Genomic DNA, 22,111 nt, shown 5'->3' on the forward strand with positions numbered 1-22,111 from the left:
AACCAAATAACCACACTGTACCCTACCAAACGCCGTGGAGCGGCTAGCTATTTTTTGCTCTTCTGCCTTTTGCCACACTGCTGTGCCACCTGTGTCATAATTGATCCTGAGCGGGGTCTAACTGGCTGTGTGGCAGACTGACGTGCAGCCCTACATTTGTGAACTGAACAGTTGGTTGGCTCTCTTATGAACAAACAGCTTGATTGTTTGGTTGGTTGGGTTCTTGTTTGAACATGGTACACTGCTGGTTGGGTCCACACTCTGTGTGTGTGTGTGTGCGAGTGGGGGGTCTTGCACTGTTCAGTAGTGCAGGTGGGTGGCTAGGGCATTTGACTATCGGACGACTGGGTACGTCTCTGGTGCGGCTTTGACGATTATTCTGGTACCTAGCTTTCATCAGACAGACCTTTGTGTTTGTGTGTGTGTGTGTGTGTGTGTGTGTGTGTGTGTGTGTGTGCGTTACTGTGTGTGTATGATGCCACCTCACCTGGTACCACCTCAGCCTGCAGCACACATGCAGTCTGTTGTGCATTCAGACAAGCAAGCATTACACACACACACACACACACACACACACACACACACACACACACACACCTTTATGCACTCACACAGACCTAATTTTATGTTCTTCCATTCCACTGACATTCATTTGAATAGACACATGACTTCATTGAAGCCTAAGCACTCATTACCAGTATGCCACATATTTACCACAATTGAGCTTTTTACTCAATTCAATTAAATTCATATTAATTTATTTTCTGTGTGGAACTATAGTTGTGCAGTGGACAGACAGGACAAATAGGACAATCACAAGACAATGGGACGATATATCAAAATTCAATATAACGCAAAACAAAAATGTGAGGAAATCGGCAGGAAAACAAATTGCAATATTAGTTCCATTTTATTCTGTTGTAATAATCACATATCAGATGGCTGATCACAATCACATCAGATCACAATTTCACAAGCTCTCAATTGAAATTATATTATTTGCACTTTGTCATGACATTTTTAAATTGTTTACATTCTAGCAAGCTAATGCTATCGCTAGAAAGATTTGTGGCTCAGAAATAAACATAATCCTGCTACTAAAAAAAACTAGAAAATAAAATACAAGTAAAACCTAGGGGCAGTAATAGTGCCACAGTGCAGTAGTGCTGGTGTCTGGGTGGGCATGTGTGGTGGGGAATGTAAGTCAAGGTGTGGTGTGAGGTTGTAGTGAGTGTGTGTGTGTCTGGTGTCCGCTGCTATTTGTGAGGCTTCTTTACTGTCCGTCTCCTATGGATGCTGCTGAGTGACTCTTGTTCCCGCCCGATGATCTGGCTGCTGAACCTTAGGAAGGTCAGTATGGATACCACAACGCATCTGTAGAACGACTGGAGGACTGATGGCTGGACCTGAACCTTCCTCATCTTCCTGAGGAAGAACAGGCATTGTTGGTACTTAGAGAGTATCAGCTCACCATTGGTCTTGAATGTGATCTTGTGGTCGGTGGTGGTGCCAAGGTATTTATGTTCCTCAACGTGCTCAATGATCTGGCCTCTTACCTCCCGAGTCGGTGCGATGGGCTGGACACACCTGAAATCCAACAGCATTTCTTTGGTTTTGCTGGAGCTTAGGTCCAGGTAGTTGTTTTCACACCACCCAGCACAGCTGTCGATCTCCTTAGTGATGCGATTATTGTGTGGTGTCAATTATAGCAATACTCAGGCCAGTGTATAATTGTTCTGTACATTCATAGAGTAAACACAAATATGCAGGCTTAGCATCCACTCACACACACTTTCTTCAATGCTAGGAAATGAAACTGGATGTATGGGATTTTTAAAATGAAAACAACTCAATCAGTCATGTATTTCTCTGTGACTGTGATCTAATCATGCTCAGCTTGCTCCCTCTCCACCAGCCTCTTAACCAGAGGTAGCAGATATGTTGAAGCACATGGTTTACAATGAAAAGATACCCATCAATCTTGCTAGTGGTGCCTTTTCCAAGTAAATTAAAATATTTTTCTATTTTAGTAGCCTCAATTCTATTTTGTCCTCCTTAAAGAGCAAGTGGAGCGTGAAAAATCAGTGATTCTCTCCTCATCTCTGAAATGTTTTATGTAAATAGCCATATGAGACAAGGTTTCCTTGACAAGGATTGGAAAGGTGCCACCAATAGCTTTCATCTTGTTTTAACAATTTGGGAAGGATTACCAAAATATGAGATTGTGCATAGTTGGTTCAGGAGCTTTATCATGAGAGCAGACATGATCATTTAAGTTTGTGTCTGGGATGGATGGACCGGAAATGAATTGTGCTTTCAAGCTCTCGTCACTTATAGGCTGTTTCTTCTAACATCTATGTACTGTACATCATTGCTGTTACTTTTTTCTATAGCGCAAGCTCTCACATCCCTCTTAATTAAACTCCTACATACAGCAGTTCCCCACATTCTGGTCTATAGCTATGAGCTGAAAGAACAGGGTCAAGAGTTGCTCTCGTTAACTGGGAAATTTTTCTCCATTATAGTGACCTTCACAATGGCTACACTCTGTGTATATACCTTGTCGCGCTCACTTGTCACTGCTGGCTCTTGTCGCTCCAAGAGGGTTGGATCTGTCCCTGACCTGTGGGGGGAGAGAGCCGCAGCCTCTATCTATCGAGAGCACTTTTCCTTTTCTCTTTCACTGTCTTTCCCATTATGTTTGTGTTGACAGGCAGGTTAATATGGCTCACTGGCTCAGACGAGGCTCAGTTTGAGTGTTTATTTGCAACATTGGAGGCCTATTGAACTCTGTGTGTGTGTGTGTGTGTGTGTGTGTGTGTGTGTGTGTGTGTGTGTGTGCCCGCTTGCACATGTGTGAAGATACACATGCATTCAACCTCAACCAGCTGAGTACCCCCAGCCTGCCCCTTCCTCATCCTGCCAGCTGGACGGGTCTGGTCTGGGCTCGGACCAACGCCAAGCCTAGTGGGTTGGATGGTCAGCACCACACTCTATCTGGTGCCAGGGAGGGTCCCAGCTTGTACCCAGACCATGTTTTACTACAAGGCTAGGGAGTGGCAACACAGGGGAAAAATAGCATTAAATAGAAAACCGAAAGAGTTTTCTACTTTTTTATTTTCTACTTTTTTTTGGGAGTCTGAGGTCTGTCAGGAACAGTGTTTTTTTTTATCAATTTACAAATAGCAATTGTTCATCTAAAGCATATTATACCTATAAAGCAAATTTAAATGCTATTTATCACGACTGTTATCCTTATTAATCTATTGGGAGACACCCTTGGCATTATAGGCTGGATAAAGAAGCCACAATGAGGCATTAATGTACACCTGTTTTCTTCTAGGACAGATTCAATTTCCAACATGGCCACTTTCTTGTTTTGCAGAAGTTGAAAAGTACACTCACGCTCTTCTTCATTCATTTGCTGTGTATAAATGCCCACATACCCACAGCTTTAAAACGTTGTTGATAAGAATTCCATCCCTGATCCCATAAGCCTTCCATCCCTGATGGAAATAGCAGGGGACAACAATGGATCCCATCTACTGCTCTGGCATCTGGGACACACACACCTATGCATGCACACACACACACACACACACACACACACACACACACACAAAGAGGCATGGACAGCGTACTGCTCTGCACAGGAGGAAGACCTCTCTTTCAAGTTGAAGAAAGGAAGCAGGCACATTCACTGAAGGGCGTTTTCAGCTGGTTAAAAAACACATGCACACATCTGCCGAGCGGAGAAGCACAGTCCAGGGCCTTTACAATCCATATTCTTCTCACTTGGGTCTGCCTTGCGGTGTGTGAATGTAAGGATGCCTGAATGAAAGGATGCCAAGAACTCCTCAATGCTCAATATAGGAAAACAAGACCTGTGTGTGACAGAGCACAAGTTGATAACAAATAATGATCAAAGAAACATTTCATTATTCTTTATGCTTTATTATATCCAAACTAGGAGATGAGTGGTCTACTTTGTATGCATGTCCTGTATGTAACATCTAAGTTTCTAGGCTGTCAGGCATGTTTATTGCGTTTGTTTTGTAAATATTTTTCTGTACACTCTATATTTGTAGGATGTGTATTATAGTGTAAATCAGTGAAACACATTTCTATTTTTTATTGTACATGTGATTGCCAAATGAATTAATTATGTGACCTATGTGCGGGTGCATTGTGTTGCTCATGCTTGTGTATGTGTATGTGTGTGTGTGTGTGTGTGCGTGTGTGTGTGTGAGGGGTTGGGGGGTCGCCTTGTGTCTGGTACTAACTCATCCGGCTATTAATTGTGTTAGCACCGCAGCTGTTTGCATTGGCCAGGGCCAGATTGAGAGCAGTGCTACAGGGCCCTTCTGCCTCTCTCTTCCACTGGGATGAGCTTCCAGACTTCCCCGTTCCCACTGATCCCAGTCAAGCTTTTCCTTCTCTCGCTATCTCCGCTCTACCTCTTTCTGTCTCTTTTCCTTTTCATTTCTCTATATCTCTCTCTCTCCTTCTGGCTCTCTCTCTCTCTCTTTCTCTGTCGCTCTCTCTTCCCCCTGTCTCCTTGCTCCCAGCATACCAAGACTGTGTCGCAATTTAAATCCCAATTATCACTGTGTGCTGACTGGATACCAGTCCAGCCCCACTCTGTATTCAAGCTGTTAGTGTATTAGTGTTAGAATGTGAATCCATGCAAAGGAAAGCAAAAGTCTCTTTGCCTCTAACAAAAACATATTTTGGTTCTAATCCACATTGAACATTTTTTTTTTTTTTTTGAGAGCTGGACAGCATAGTTGACAGAATAAAGAGATGCATAGTTTGCGTAGTTTATATGGTGTGCTAAACCCACTGCAATGTACACATATTCAGCATACTCAAGGAGACCTTCTTCCACATGCCCTCCATTTCGAAGGCTGGCAAGTAAATGACATATGTGCTCTCCACACTCCCCCCCCGCCCCCCCCCCACCCTGCTCCATGTGTCTACACGAAAAGGGCATAAGGGCCAGAGATGGGGTGTGTGTGTGCGTGTGTGTGTGTGTGTGTGTCTCCTCCAGACCTCCTGTTTATGACGTGTGTTGGGGGCAGGTGGTTGGCCATCTCTCCCCCAGCCATGGACATACATTCTTTGGCCAAACATCAGTGTATCTCTGCACATCACTATGGATCAGTATGGCCAGATATCCTCTCTACATAGGAGACTGCTGATTAGTCTACTTGCATATACTGTATGTTATTCACCAAGCAACGTGTTGCAATGCATCCCAGTGCTTACTTGTAGCAAAATTGGTATTATACCATCTATCAGTTGTATCTGATCTGGTGATCGGTGTCGCTGTTTAATCCCTACCAATGACTAGGTATTTGAGTCTTCTTGCAGGAGAAGCTATTTTCCAATTTTTTTGGGGTCTGTCAGGAGGCTGTACCTTAAAATACAGTGTAAACTTCTAGTCTTCAGTGTAGAGCATAAAATACAGATAGAGGACTGTCTTCTTTCTTTTTTGAGGACCTACCAGACGTTCCTCACACAGTCCCTCCACCCCACCCCCATATATCCTCACAACATTTGACCGATGGCTTCTCTAACCAGCGATGTGTCCTCTCAGTGTGTGTCGTGCCTGTCGGACCAACCTGTTCTGCGGCTGTGTGGCTGGCTCGGCCCAACAGGTTGCGGTGGCTCCAGCCACGGCTGCCCATCTGCCCCCGGCATCTGTCCCCACATCTGCTTCACCATGGATGGCCAGGGGACAGACCCAAGGAGAGCCTCCCCTCCAACCGCTCAAGCATTAATGTCCAGGATGGGGGTTCACTCCGCTTTGCCAGTAAGATGCTCAGCAAGAAGTCGAGGCGATAGATGACCTGTGAGATGAGCTGTGATCTGGCTGCCAGTCATTCCTGTTAAGTGTCAGGAGAGCTTGGCCTTGCAACAAGCCCCTCTGTTAGCCTAGCATAACACCCGGGAAAATGGATTCTTTAATTCCCCGTGAAGCGTAGGCTATTAATTTTTGATAGAATTGACACATGTAAGAGTTCCTATCTGCATACATTTTGTCACTTTTCTGTTAGTTGTTGTATATTTAGATGCTGCAGAAATAGTACAATGGCAGGAGCCAATTAAATTAAATTAATGGAAACTTCAAACTTAATTTATTTGCCAGATGGATTTTTTTTTTCATCATGCCTCCATGCGTATTTTTATCAGGATGTGTGTTGTTAAAAGGTAACTATGAATGACTCTCTGGAATGAATAATTATAGGTGTTGTAATTATTTCAGTGGTACAAGCAATGTGGCAGAAATTTTCTGCTTTCATATAATACTGTTGTCTGGCTTAGTCAGTAAGTGTATAGACAACGTTTTGAAGTGCAAAGACAACTCGACACTTGAGAGTCTTGTTGTCTCATTGCCTTCATGAGCACGGAGGTGATGTAGTACACAATATTGTGTGGCGAGGAAGCCGTTCCAGGTTGTTTTTCCTCTCTGCTCACTCAATAACCATGTTGGCAGAAGACAGAGACACAACTGAGTTTGGGAGAGCAAAGAAACAAAAACCTGATCAGAATGTTGAGTGGAGAAAACGAGACGCCATATTAATACTGGAGAAGCTTTTGACTGCTGGAGCAAAGTGAAGTTAGAGAAAGCATATTATAGCAGCATTCTTCTTACTGGACTGGTAAGTTAGCTTGCTAGCTAGTCTAGCTGTGTTACTTGTGTTACAATCCTATTGAGCTGGAAATTGTAGTAAATGATGTGCTAATGGGTGAAGCAGCTGGTATGGTGACCTGAATGGCCGTCAATCAAATGAAGGGGCGGAGCTTCCTCTCCAAGCCGCTGCACTGAGATCCGGATTGTAGCCTTGTAAACATTAAATAAAAAATAAAAATTAAAACGTCTTTGAAGGTAATACATTTATTCAGCGTAGTCATTGAGGTCTAACAACATACTATATATGAATGTACACAAATCCACATTGCTTCCATAGAAAACTCTGTTATTCATCTTTAAGTTTAGGCTATATTTTTGATCAACGAATTAATTTTAACAATTTACCAGTCTCACAAACGTTGTTAGGACAAGCCTATAATATGTTTAGGGGCCCTTCAGCTATGATGAGGAAGCTTATATTATTCAGTCTCTTAAACTTCTTAATTTTTCAAAGGGAAAATTCGGTTGTGACCAGTAAATGGAAGATCAAAGCCTGCATAGGTGACCCAGCAGTAGCTTAATGAGCAAAAATCAACAAGTTGGTTTGGTGGCCAAGGGTGGTGCACCGACCAAAACTCATTGACAAACCATATATTTTCCACAGCTTTTAGTCTCTCACTAAGACATAGTGTGTGTGTGTGTGTGTGTGTGTGTGTGTGTGTGTGTGTGTGTGTGTGTGTGTGTGTGTATGTGTGTTTGTTTACCTGTGACCCTCACTGGATTAGTGAGAAGCTATTGGAATGTGACAATGTTTGCATACAAGCGCCACAAAACTGTGAAGACAGGGAGGATGTGACAGATGTACCAATGAAAAGTCCTTGAAAAAGGACTTTTCAAAGGTTTTTGATGTTTCTTTATGCATTTTGATTGCCTTGTGTGTAGTTGTTTGCTTTCTCTCGACTTGTTGTGTATGTGGGTTGGTTTTTATGTGCCAACAAATGAGTCTCGTTATTGTCAGATTCACTTCCGTCTCAACATTACTTGCCCATTGCCACTGTTTGTAAAATGGTGTGAGTTTGTTAAATGAATGCAGGCGATTATTTCTTTGGTGTTTTCTTTTCAACAGTTTTTAACAGTCCTTTCTCCCCCTTTTTCTGCTTTCTTTCTCTCCCTCTCTTCCTCTCTCTGTTTTCCTCAGGGCTCCGCGCTTCAAGGGCTACCAGCAGCAGGACAGCCAGGAGCTGCTGCACTACCTACTGGACTCCATACGAGTAGAGGAAACTAAAGTGAGCTTACGCACGCACACACACACACGCACGCACGCACGCATGCCTTCATCAGACTACCTGTAGTGGCTATAAAATGTACGTAACCCCCTTGAAAAAATTAGATTTAGATTAGATTTTTAGTGTATCATTAATGTTAAGTACTGTTTTCTCTATGTCGAAATTCAAGAAATTAATGTGAAAGTTACATATGTATAGTTTGTAAATATGTATTTTACTTTACTGACTTAAGCTACATTCTAACTGCCCAAAACATTTCATTACACATATTATTCACACTTTTTTGAATAAATGTCCTTTTCAAAATTGCTGCGGTTTTACCTTTCTTGTCAGAAAAGCCCTTCAAATCTATACAATGTACTCCTTGCATAAATGTTAGAACCCTGCATTTTGAATATTTTGAAAATGAGCAAAAAGTTAAGGGGGTGAATACCTTTTATAGACACTGTACCTACCTCCTTAGGTTATGACAAAATGTCTGATCAAGTTAGTTTTTTTTTCTTTTCATTTTGTTAATTTTATTATATTTTTAAATTTTTCTATTTTCAAATGTTCAGCCACACTGTTACAAAATATTTTTTTAGCAAAAACAAATGAAAACACATTTCAGTGGTTCACAATTGTACATGCATACTTATAATTTACAGAGAGGAGGACCAGAAACTGTGTGATAAAAAGTCTGGTTGGTCTTCTACTTGTGTTTCATGGTCCTAATTGAAATGTAAAGAATTGAATCAAATAATGATAATTCAAACTTTTTCTTCATATTTAAAATGCATAGCAGACTGATTAGTCCGACTAGCCAGTTGGTTGATTGTAGCAGCAACAGAATTATCAACCAGTTGTATCTCCACAGCTGTGGTGCAACGCCTTGGTAGGACCTCAACCACCTTGATTCAGTGCAAGGCTTTTCTGTTATGACCTGATGACCTGTTATACCCACACGCTACAAAAAAATGACCATCTTCACAAGTCATTTAGTTTTAAAATGTTATTTTTCCTAAAACCAGTGAAAAATTCTGCCAATGGGGTGAGTTAATTCCATTTGTCTGCAATGCAGTTTCACTTGTTTTCACAATTTTCTGCATAAACAAGTGTCAGTATTTTGGAAATACAAAAGTAGAATAAGGCAGATCACTCCACAAGTACCAAGAAAATGACATTTAAATCAACAAAATTCTTGAAACAAGTTGATTTGCTGTGAAATGGAGGTGTCTAGTGATAGATACTTGCATACTTCCACACACACACACACACACACACCACAGACTAAATGCCAGCAGGTCAGTAGGATCACAGTGGAGCTGCTCTCTTAAAGGGGTATTAAGTGATCTATGACCTCTATAGGAGGAGTAGGAATTGCAACAACATTGATAGAACTTACCTCCTCCTGCACAAATCTCTGGCGTGGAGAAAGGAATGCGTGGGGAGGAAGTGGAGGGAGGATCTCCAATGGGTGGGGAGTTTTTGTACGGGTCATACAGTGAGTTTTGAAAAACAGAAATCTCAGCACCTGGTGAAGTAAGTCAGCAACCCTATCAACCCACAGATATGTTGTGGTTGTTTTGTGGCAGACTTATTTCCCCTTAAAACCCGTTCCAGACCAGTGTAAAAGCCATGATGTGTGACATTCAACCGTTTGTGGCTGTGTGAGTGCGTGCACACACAGGCCAGTGTCTGCTCTTTGCTCGGCTGGCCAGTTTTTGTGTTTCAGCCTTATGGTGCCATGTTTTCTGGCAAGTGCAGAGTACCCTCAGCCCCCCACCCCTTTGCGGGGCAATTAGGGGACCCCGCCGCGGCCCTTTGCAGGGCTGAGCTGGCCCCTGTGGCCCCACCAGTGGCTCTGTGAACCCAGGAGGAGAAGTTAGCGGGTGTGTTTAGTGGTCAGCCCGGGGCCTGGGAGGGGCCGCAGGCTGGGCTCCCCTGCTCCCATTCAAACTTGTGAACACTGACAGTTGTGCCACTTAAGGGACTTGCAAGTGGCACGACCGGCATCATTGTGTGATCTTGGGAAACCCACAGCTGCTGAATGAGCTCCAGGGCCGTCCCATTGTGCTAGAGGGTCACCCACCGCCCCCTCCCGCACACACACACACACACACACACACTCTCTCTCTCTCATCAGTCCCCCTCCCCACCCAAACCAATCAAGGAGGTAAAGAGGGAGGGGGGTAAAGCCTGCCCTATTCATTCACTCAGACACACTCATTTATACAGCCAAGCACATTCACAGATACAGTGGCATTTTAGCCTATATGTGAATTTACCGCTGTATATTTTTAAAATGAACCAACACATACATCATGCCAGTACAAACAATTCAAGTAGGGCTCTCAAACATATTAGAAGTATTATAGATAAAGTTTACTTTTAAAAAGACACACACATAACACACAAACATTTTTTCTTAAGCCGGCAGTGATTAATCCATGCCTAGTGAACTTGAATAAAGTCTAATTCACCTTGAATAGGAGCATTTGAAGTAACACACAAATAGAATACACACACACAGACACACACACACACACTGTCTTGAGTGTGTGTAACTGGTATTTCTCCAGAGGCTATCACCAACCTTAGAGGCCCTAAGTGTTTGTGTTGATTGGCCATTAGTATCAGAGGTCTAAATATGCTAATTTGTCCCCAGTCAATTATCACCAATTAGCTGAGACGGTAGGTATTACTCTCTCAGGGCATGGCCTGTCTTCTTCGCCCCGTCTTCTTTTTAGTTTCCACCCCTGCACCCTTCTACCACCAACGCTCTCCACCCCCTAGCCCCCTCCCCTGGCCCATCCTGCGTGGGACAGTGCACGCTGTTACTTTGGGTAGGGAGGGAGGGAGGGGAGTGTGTATTTGGGAGGCAGGGTGGGGGTTGCTGGTAATTAATTAGTAGGAGAGGCTCTGCATGGTCTGACTGTGCTGGCTGAGCGGGGCGCAGGCTGACCGGGCTAGGATTAACGAGGCTTTTTGACCTAAATAGCCAGTCCACTGCGTGGGTCCCGGGACAATGGGTGCCGACTGGTCAGGACCACAGACAGACCATGGCCAATTATCTATTGATTGGTGCTTTACTCTGGCTGTGCCTCTTCACAGCTCTCTCACCAACACACTCACTGACCATGTCACCTTCAATAAGAGGGCCCATGAAGATCACATACGCACACACACACACACACACACACACACAAACATGCACATTCAAATAAGAGATCTACATGTTAATGTTTCTAGACAAGCACAATGATTATTTTACTCTAATGATGCTTCTAATAGGTGTACTTGTCAAACTGAGCCTTATCCGAGATTGTGATATTTCACTAATGGATGTAATAGAGAGAATTCAGCAAAAATACAAAAAAAGCCACCGTGTGATTTTTTTTTATTTTTTGGGGGGAGGGGGGGAGATTTTTATTTTTTTATTTTTTTATTCCTCAATTAAATGTTTGTGTTTGTCATTTCCAGAGGGTCAAAGCCAGCATTCTGAAGGCTTTCAACAACCCCACAGAGAAGACAGCAGATGAGGAGACCAAACGCCAAGTCAAAGGTTCATATCTACACTACACTAGACACATGGCCTAGATCAATAGCCCCATCTTGTGGCAGTTCATGGACATACAGCTCATATTATAATCAGGCAGGAGGCAATTTGATGGGGGGGACGAAGGAGAATGTTATCCCCTTTGTTCGATGAATCTCCCGTGTTATGTTTAGATTTTAAGGGAAAATGCAAGGGAAACGGTAATATACTTGCCCATCGTCCCACTTGTTAAATTTGAAGACTCTACCACTGATTTATTGTTTTGGTGCTGATATTAGAAGACTTGACCTCTTGCAGTCGTCATAATCTGAAAGGCACAAGTAATCCCACATCCGCACTCTTTAGTCCGAGAGGCTTGATTAATGCCATTCATTCACAGATTATTTTGGAGAGCAACTGGTGACTAGTTTGACCAAAATCAGTAATAGGAGTACATTGTCGGATTAACTATGGTGTTTATGGCTCATAGTACCATAGCACCTAATTATTAATTAAACATTACTCATTTCTGTACTTATACTTACACTTAATTATATGTCTCCTTTTTCCAACAGCATATGGGAAGGAAGGTGTGAAGATGAACTTTGTCGACCGCATCTTTGTGGGGGAGCTGACCAACACAATTATGTGCGAAGAGTGTGAGCATGTAAGTGTGTGTGTGTGTGTGTGTGTGTGTGGACTATAAATAGTCTATATACCTGGATCTGAATGGTCAGATGCAGACAACTACATGAATGTGTTTTACTGGCACACAGACTGTGGACAAGTGTGTTTCTTTATGTAATCTTACAGATTTTAATATTACCAGCGACCAGCCAAAATCAGTATGTAGCACACTTTACCGGATATCCCGCCTTCACTTAGTTGTTGAATGGATTGGAACACACACCTGGGTACCACATTTTCAATACATTTTTTCTTGCAATTCCAAATAGCTTTTTGCTGGCTACAGGAAGCACCATAGGTTATTAGAGCATTTCCAGCACCACTGTCTTTCTCCATCACGGGCATCTGCTGGCAGGTCCTTGTCACTAACCTGGAGTGAGCTGAGAGCATCAAGTTGACGTTCCTGTTTGGTCAGCCGCTCTGCACAGGCCATGTTTTTTACTCGGATAAACAGAGCCAAAGGATGTCCTGTGCTATGAACTGAGTCGGGTGAAGTGGAACAGAAGTGGACAAAAAAAACATATGAACACTTCGAGGACCAGCTCAAACACCAACTGTCCTCAGCAGGCATCAAAAGACAACAAAACTTGGGCACTCAAGGTTGTTAACAAAGAAAATGCCACTATGCAAGCAAAAGAGTAGCCTTGAAGGTAATAAGCAAAAGGTTTAGAGCCGGAGAGAAAAAGCAGCAGCAAAAATAAAGAAACAGTCCGTTCCCAGATCTCCACTCAGACCTACGAGACAGAAGTTTCTGTTCAGACGTTGCAGCAGAACCTGGTTGTTAAGGACTGAACTGTTGGCTACTATTAATCTCACTGCCAATCAAGTACAGCCTAAGCAATACAGAAGTTATGAATGATATAATGTTGACTATTTAGAGAGCTAACCAATTTATTTGCTGATACTGACTTACCTGCTGAATTCTCTCTCTTTCTCTCTCTCTCTCTCTCTCTCTCTCTCTCTCTCTCTCTCTCAGATCTCCACAGTGAAGGAGGCTTTCATAGACATCTCTCTACCCATCATAGAGGAGAGGGTAAGCCCCTAAAATTGATCATAAGAAAATCTATGGAAATACAGATTAGAATATGACGATAACCACTCTGATACAGATGCAGTATGCTAAGCACAATAAGTGCCACAGTTATTTGAGAGACGGCAAGATTGTTTCTCAATGTGTTTTGGTTCCATCATTGAACTGGTGTCATGCTCAGATATCGAAACCGTCCAACCCTGGAAGGCTGGGTAAGAGCAGCCGGGAGCAGGACGTCCATGTGACGCACAGTGACCAGGTTCTGGCTGCAGCACACTCTCTCAATAGGAACACCAGGAAGCTGAGTGGACAGGTAGGGTGTGTGTGTGTGTGTGTGTGTGTATGTATGTGGTGGCTGAGCATCACACTTCCTTTTTATTCCTCAGCGATCCTTCACAGTGGCCAAATCGGGACAGTCTTCTACTGTAATAACACCAAAAATTCACAATCAGTTTTCAATACAATTCATCCTGTACTGTTTTCATTGTAGTTTCTCATAAATTAATCATGTTCTGAGTTTTTGAAGTTTTTGAAGTTGAATATAAGTAAGTTTTTTACGTAACATGCAAGTTATTTTTTTCTCCATTGTCCGCAAATGGCTGATGGTTCACATATTGTTGCAATGTGAAAGGCTCGGCCAGATCCAGACACTTCATTCATTCAGTTTCAGTTTCAGCTTTTCCTGTGCCTTACCAATGTGACAAATAACTGTAGGAATTGCAGGCTGTCTTTTCTTAAATATTAGAAGATATAGAAGACGAAGCATGGCCCCTTAGATTGCATTGGGTGACTGTCTTCCTATAGCCTGCCTCTCTAGTACCACTTGAATTCAGGTTTGCATGGCTTTAACTATCCAGTGGAAATACAAAGGCAATCGGTGATGTCAGAAAGAATCTCAACATGAAGACACCGTTGCCCGAAATGCAATCTTAAGTGTCGCTCTTCTTGTTTGTAAGTTCAGTTGTCTTGAGATGTCTGATCTATATATATTGATGAATTGCTTCTTACCTTCTAAAATATTTATTATTATTTCACGTCAATTGCCTTCAGTAAAGAACTCTTGGAAAAATTTGTTCTAAAAGACCGGAAACTGCATCAAGAGCAAAGGGTGTCCGCATTTTGGCCACAGTTCCACTAGTGATGGACATGCGTTGCCTACACTGTATAATGTGTTCATTCTTTTCCCCCCAGAAGCAGCAGGGGAGGAGGTCTTCAGGCTCTGTGGAGGAGAAGGGAGCAGGCTGCGGAGCGGAGCGGCCAGAGGAGGAGGCGGTGGCCGGCGGAGCCACCCGTAGCCTCGCAGCCTGCAAGATGTCCGCCGCCGGCAGCCTATCGGACGGCAGCGAGAAAGACTCGGGCCCTCAGGACAGCAGCAACGACGCCGACAGCGAGGCCTCGGAGAGCGAGTGGGCCCCGCGCCCCTCCTCTTCCGGCCAGAGCCACGGTCGAGTGTCCACCCCGACGTCCACCTCAACCTCGACCCTCACCCCCTCCCCTACGCCCGCGTCCGCCCCCTCCCCCTCGCCATCCTCCTCCGCCAGGCAAGGCGGCGCTGTAGAGCAGCTAGTTAGTGCGGTCTCTAAGGTGAACCTGGGATTCGCTTCTGGAGACGGCCCCCCCTCCACGCACTGCTCTCCGGAGGAGCAGGGAGAGCCGCAGCCTCAGCAGTCCCGAGACAATCTCCACCACCAACACCACCACCCGCACCACCAAGGGGCGTTCCAGGCCCTGTCCCACAGTTACACGCCCTGCTCTAAGGAGTGCTCCGTCCAGTCCTGCCTCCACCAGTTCACCTCGGTGGAGCTGCTGATGGGCAACAACAAGCTGCTGTGCGAGAGCTGCACCGAACGCAGACAGAAGCAGCTGCGCAAGAGCAGCTCAGCCGGTAAGATTGGCAGGTTTGGATTCACTGGTGAAAAATACTCACAAAACATCTGGATCCGTGTGCATAGAGCTTCTGGGAATAGCAGCACTGATCTAGAATTGGGGTTTGACTGACATATCTGCTGATATTAGTCTTTTGTTAAAGATGCAGTCAGTGTCGTCCACCTCCAATATGATGGATATGATGCAGTTTGAATGATTCAATAATTATTGTATAATTGATCAATAGTTGTTTATAGGAAGCCCTTAACTTGAATTTACTCCAATATGACATTTTAATCGGATACCACAAAGGTAATGTGGTAAAGGTGAATGTTTTATCATTATTACTAGTAGTAGTAGCAGTATTATCTTCTGTCTATCAATAAAGAATTTTAGTGTCTCATGCTTTTAATGCTGTTTCAGGGGCTTTTCCACTCGGGCAAGAATAATATTGTAAAATTGTAATTTTGATTTTTTTTGGCATGAAAATGGTCAAATTCAAAGATATTGAATATCAGCTATCAAAAAATATTGAAAACCCCATAATGGTTGAAGCCTATCTGGGATTACTGGTTGGGTTAATGATGATGCATAAAAACTTCAGAAGCAAACTAGTCTTAGATAAAACACTCTGGAATCACAGTGATAAGTAACACCATATATTTTGTCTTGTTACAACTGTTTTCCTGCACACACTAGTTGTCAGGATGGTTAAGTGGTCTGATGTGTTTCTAGTCTCCCAATGGAGGCATGGATTCAAATCTCAATTCTGACAAGCAGTTTTGATACTTTTGCTATTTTTCATGATTGTCTTATTCACTCAAAACCTCACAGTTTTTTCCCCAAGAGACACGCTGACTGGTTGGTTTGAATAAAGTGAATGTTTTAACTGTTGAACCAGACAAAGCGCTGTGTTTCTGTGTTGTTGGCACAGATAAGAAGGCGGAGAAGGTTTACACCAGCGCTAGGAAGCAGATGCTGATATCCTCGCTCCCTCCTGTCATCACACTGCATCTTAAACGATTCCACCAGGTCAGCAGCAACTTCACTTTGCACTTCCCAAATTCTGTTGATTTACATTAATCCTCTATTGAAGAATTTGGCCACACAGATATTTAAATCCTTCTACATTTGACATATGTGTATATATTTTTAATTTAAGCGGTAGTGTGTGTTTTGTAAGTATCCTAAACGGCGACGGTGTGAGGCTTGTGTTTCTATAAACCTTACCCTGCGTGCTGATGTGTTGCGTTTCTGTTTTTGTATTTTAAGGCAGGGATGAACCTACGAAAGGTGAACCGCCATGTTGACTTCCCTCTGGTCTTGGATCTGGCTCCGTTCTGCTCTGCAACCTGCAAGGTATCCCACTACCACTGGTGCCGCTCAGATTTCACTACAAAATAAGCCAAGGACACTATGGAAACCAACGTTCAAAAACATTGTGTGCTTGAAATTGCGTTGATGTAGTTCAAGTCAAATTTCTGTTATTAGGAAATCGCCTAAACATCGCATTATTTTACTGTAACCAGTATTTTTCTCTTGTTTCTTGCCTCGGCAGCTCAGGTTGTAAAGAATGACCTTGGTTTGTAGCATTTCTTGCTGGGGCTTCTGTCTGTACCTGCACTGTTCTTGGAGACTCCTACCTTTTCTTTTCTGGCCGTGTTTCCCTTTTTGCTAATCTTTTTTTCTCACTTTGGGTAGAACCTGGCAGCCGGGGAGCGTGTCCTCTACAGCCTGTATGGGATTGTTGAGCACAGCGGCTCGATGCGGGGGGGCCACTACACCGCATACGTTAAAGTCCGCTCTCCCCAGAGGAAAACAGAGCAGCATCGCAGGAACCTGTCAGGTAAGGGCCACGCAAACCACTTTTGTGAGATCTTGCCAAGACCTTTTTGCTTTTTTATATGTCTTTATACATGTGTGCAGTTCATGAAGATGCTCAGTATCTGGTGCAGCGAAGGCCTCACTCTTTGTAACCTTGAGGACCATATTTATAACAGAGGTCTTTGTTTGCTATAGATAGATGTTATTTTCTCTTTTTCTTATTCTCTGCTTCTCAAGGAGAGTGCCTGCTTTTCAAACTAGTGCTGAAATGTAATTGAAAGACTCTGGGGCGAATTCACAAAAGGATTGTGCTGCTTTTGCTGACACTAAACCTGTGCAAATAAGACAAAAAGAAACCGTGTAATTCACAAAGCACTCGCAAAGGGTGAAATGCACCGCTAACTGCGCTGCCACGCAAGTAGCGTCTCGGTGCTCCTGTGCTATTTGCACGTATTTAAATTAGGTAATATGCATACATTTGGCGCAAAATTGGCCCCTTTCTATGCAAATGAGCCTCATTGCAAAAAACATTCCAATTCGCAAAGATTGGCGCTAATTACCAAACGCAGTTAGAATGAAATTATTAGCGTCTTCAGAGAGTTGGTGGTAACTGAAGCGCATTTATAAGGGGTGTCACGCCCAGACTTTCCAGTGATCATGGCAGCAGTGATTGTAGCCAGGAGAAGGCATCGTAATGCCAGGCGTGCTCGTGAGCGGATATTTCGAAGGAGAATGTCACTTGTTGATTTAACTGAGAATTGAATTGAATTGACCTTGCAAATGTCTCTGCAACAATTCCACCTTTGTGTGACCTAAAAAATAAAATTGTCTGTAAATAATATTTTGACATTATTATTATTATTATTATTATTATTATTATTATTATTATTATTATTATTATTACTATAGAACTTTAACACAGATTGCTTCACAAACAAAAGCAAATAAATCAGTACAACCAAACAATCAATACAACTCAATTTCTCACTCTGAAAATATTTTCACTTATCTCACTAGTCAGCACAGTGGGCCTTATTTTGGCCTAAAGATTCAGCACCATGGACAGCCCCGCTCAAACTCATTTATTACCTCCGCCAAGGAGGTTATGTTTTTGGTGCCGTTTGTTTGTGTGTTTGTTTGTCTGTCTGTCAGCAGGATTACGGAAAAACTACTGGCCCGATTTTCATGAAACTTCGTAGAAGGGTGTAGCATGGGCCAAGGAAGAACCCATTAAATTTTGGAGCAGATCCGTATATTGGTTGCGCTTGCACATTTGCATATCGTAGAAGACTGGATTGGCCTTGGCGGAGGTCTGCGCTCTCCGAGTGCCCTTCTAGTTTATTTTGGGATGCAGTAAGATGCAATGGCAAACAAAGGATGCAGTGACAGGATGCAATTGTGTCATGAAAAATAAATGAATAAAGCTCCCCTACATTCTCCTTTGTTCTCCGCTTCAAATCATGCCATCTTCTTTTGCAGTCTGTGAGTGTGCGCTTGGAAACACCAACAGCACTGACAGACTGGGATATTAAATCCCAAATATGGTTTCTTGCAGTCCCGGTTAAATTTCTTGCCTGAAGTTTTGAGGAATGCCTCTGCACCTCGTCCGTCAGGACTTGCAGCTCGCGGTCTAAAAATTTCATTTTTCTCTTTCTCTCTGCCATTGTCCTGCCTATTGTGTTCTTGGCGCAAAGGCAACATTTGCCACATTGATAATTGCAATCAGACGCAAAACAGGGGCAAATTGCACTCAGTTGCAACAGGTTATGGGCGTGTTTGCGCTGGCATATCATTTGCGCCATATCTTTTGTGAATCGGTCCTTGAGACGAAGCAAATAGAGGTTGCAAATGATACGCAATTCATGGTGCTATTAGCGGCCACAATCCATTCTTTGTGAATTCGCCCCTCTGTGTGCTGTTAACTAGCTAACAGAACTTGATCGGACATTATTTTTGTACCATTGATCTCTGATGCCAGACGGGTTAAAGATGCCACCATAACCACTGCTGACAGACTGTGGTTCTGTCATATGATGTTTTTTTTTTTTGTTTTTTTGTTTTTCTGTTTAGAAAATTATTCTCTCTCTTCCCTACTGTTTTTAATCATGTCCAGATCATAAGGTGTTTACGACAGTAATTGGTCTTTATTTATTAAATTTGAGTGCCAAGTCTGGTGCAGGATTGCTGACCAAGGCCCTGTCACCATCTCAACCATCTCCTCCGCTTCTGTAATCAAAAGACTAGGGATGTGCACAAGTCCATTTTCTCGTGATCAACTCAAGTTCATGAAGTTCATGATCTAAACGAATATTCTATTTGGTGCGTGCTGAATTTTACAAAGGCTAAAACTTATTATGGACAAGAAAAATCACATCACTTTTTGCTCTGTATGACGCAAATCGGTTGAATATCTTTAGAAACATGTTGGCAGTGAGGGCAGAGAGTGTCAATATTTCTGAGGAGATTTGTCAGATGTTGTCATGCTAGTTTGGCGAGGTCCGTCTTCTTTGCTGGATGCTTTTTTTAAAAATTTTTTTAAGATTTTGTTTTTAGGCATTTCTGCGATATTTGGATATTCACAGTAGAGAGAGACAGGAAAGACAGGGCAGAGAGAGGGGATTTGCACACGCTTTGTACAATAACATAATTGCTACCAAAAGTAGCCGCCAGAGGATGAGTGCAAAACAAAGTGAGGTGAAAGTTTTTCTTTTTTGGTGTTTTTTAAATGACACCAAAAGCCCTCTAGTAGCTGGTCTGCAGCCATAACTCTCACTCAGATCCATTTGAGCACTACATAGTTAGTTCATGCAATTTAAATTATTGTTGTGACATATATCAATATTTTAAATTTAACATCCAAATTCTGAAAGTCAATGTTGATTCCTGCGAACAAATATCTATCTATACATAGATATATATATAAATATATATATATATAATATAATAACCCTGGATACTGGTACTCTTTACTCTAATGGCCCTCTTTGCACCATTGTATGATGTGTGTGTGTGTGTGTGTGTGTGTGTGTGTGTGTGTGTGTGTGTGTGTGTTTCAGGTGCGAGGGAAGCCAGCAGCAGCTCCCAGGGCCAGTGGGTCTACATCAGTGACACCACTGTTCAGACGGTACCAGAGTCCAGGGTCCTCAACTCTCAGGCATACCTGCTCTTCTACGAAGAAATGCTGTAATGCAACCGGCAAATTGAAAGCCTGTTTTTTCCCTCAGATATATTTTTTTTCTTACTTGTTCTTGGTAGAGGCTGTGCTACCCTTCATACTGTATCTATGAATAGGCGGTGTGAAGAGGAGGGAAAGACACTCCATCACTTTTCATGCAGCTGTTCTCACATGGGAGGGAGGAGACGGATGAATGCCCCCATGCCATTTTCTTACAGTTCCCCCATCTAAAATTGGCACTTCTCCATCTAAATATCGTAGTAATATGAAAAGATTAACATTTGACTGTAAAGTTATTGTGTTCTGCTTCAATACAGTTTAGGGTCCCAATTTTCATTAAGTTTCACATTTTAAAAATCCTTTCATTTGCCCTTGAAGAGATGAGCAAGAAGCTGAATACACAGATACCACACTAACAAGAGTCAGGAGAAGAGCGAGAGAGAGACAGACAGAGAGAGAGAGAGAGGAGCTGTTGTAGGTTTATCTCCTATCTCTGTCACTCTCCTGTGCTTGAGATACAAACTGCATGGAGTTTGCTAACCAACAGGAAATAATTCAGAATTAATGCATGTTGGACTGTGCTCAGCACTGATTGGTTGAAGTCGAGTGTGTGTGCGTGTGTGTGTGTGTGTGTGTGTGTGTGTGTGAGTAAGTGAGAGACACAAAGAGAATTTTGCTTTAAGGTGTTATGTGTAGTATTTTAACGTGAATAAATCACTAGCACATTAATTTTGAGACATTAGTATAATTACGGTAAATCCATGGGGTCGGATTTGGCAGGAAATCGATTCGAAATCGATTGCTTTACGGCACAAAACAGAAAGGTCGCTGTCCTTTCAATGCAAACAGAGCTGCAAAGACTTTCAGAGTTTCTGGCAATGGCAGATCATGGAGATCAAGGAGTGAAAGGCCCATGTAAACAACATGTTTGTTGTTGGAAATGTCTTAATTTTGAGAAACACTAGGACTAACAATACTACTGGTGTGAGATGGAGGCTACCAATCATCTCAACCATGGTCTCATTTATTTACGGTAATTATACCACTCTATCACAATTAATTTGACAATGATATGTTGATTGAAAATGCTACGCGCAGCACCTTTAAGGAATAACACAACATAGTTATTTACAGCTTGCTGTGGTGGAATGGGTTGTTCTTTTTGTACATCAGAATGTAGAAATAAGACTATCACTGAATTACGTTTGCCAAAGAAGTTTCGCAACTGCAAGTCACAACTGAAAACCTAACCTGAACACACAAGCGGTTTACTTTGTATAGAATTTCTTAAACATTTGCTCTGTGAAGGTCATCAGTATGGCTCTTGAGTGTTGTTGCACCAACAATGCGCTCGGTGTTTATCAGACCAACAAAGCACTTTGTGTGCCTACGTTGCAGTTCAGCTCTGTTGTGCTGCGTAGGCGCACACATCCAGACAGTAAAAGCAAAGTTTATTCCCTAATACCATCACTGGGGTTGGTCAGGACAAAAAAACAAAACTCAAAAAGGCTCCAAGCCTTACCGGGAAACATCTTCCCTGTAATTTGCATGGACTAATGTAATAACGAATGTAATGCCTACTCTTGAACTGTCTGTGTCATAATGAGTTGTTCATCTTTTTATATGAAAATATTTTAGATGAAAACAGTTTCGTTTTTTTTGCTCGTTGGACAATTGCCAAAATACTTGGTTGAGGTGAAAGGTTTACTGTATGTTAGGATATAGAGGTTTCTTAATTTCTTTTGAAACAAGCAAAAAATCAGTGCCTATGCTTCAGGTTGAAGAAATCTGTGCATGGTGAGAGGAAAACCATATGCAGGTTCAAATGCAAAGGGGGAATGTGTGTTGCATATTTATGTACAATATAGCTACTGTATGCAAAAATAGACAAGAGAATTTCATGTATATACTGGAAACACAATACAAAATCATATGTATGTATGGTGCCTCAGGCGTGCAGGGTTTTTCCTCAAGGCCGGTATATTTGTTTTCTGGAAATGACACTTAATTTCAGTTATGAAATGTTAAACAGTTGGGATGTGTATACCACATATATCAAAAACAGAATAAATCTAATTTATGAACTGAA

The 22,111-nt window shown here is 42.5% G+C and overlaps 1 protein-coding gene across 1 annotated transcript in view; it reads left to right on the forward strand.

The window, feature by feature from the left end:
• The window catches only part of usp45 (ubiquitin specific peptidase 45), a 40,606-nt gene extending 18,495 nt beyond the window's left edge, over positions 1-22,111 (forward strand). Inside the window, exons 9-18 of the mRNA XM_071902381.2 lie at positions 7,836-7,923; positions 11,386-11,467; positions 12,016-12,107; positions 13,104-13,160; positions 13,339-13,470; positions 14,349-15,042; positions 15,958-16,055; positions 16,296-16,382; positions 16,725-16,869; positions 19,904-22,111. Of these exons, the coding sequence (XP_071758482.1) occupies positions 7,836-7,923; positions 11,386-11,467; positions 12,016-12,107; positions 13,104-13,160; positions 13,339-13,470; positions 14,349-15,042; positions 15,958-16,055; positions 16,296-16,382; positions 16,725-16,869; positions 19,904-20,034 (1,606 nt within the window). The 3' untranslated portion in view covers positions 20,035-22,111. The remainder of the gene's footprint in view (positions 1-7,835; positions 7,924-11,385; positions 11,468-12,015; positions 12,108-13,103; positions 13,161-13,338; positions 13,471-14,348; positions 15,043-15,957; positions 16,056-16,295; positions 16,383-16,724; positions 16,870-19,903) is intronic.

This window comes from Centroberyx gerrardi, chromosome 12, assembly GCF_048128805.1.
Source record: "Centroberyx gerrardi isolate f3 chromosome 12, fCenGer3.hap1.cur.20231027, whole genome shotgun sequence".
NCBI classification, from domain to species: Eukaryota; Metazoa; Chordata; class Actinopteri; order Beryciformes; family Berycidae; genus Centroberyx; species Centroberyx gerrardi.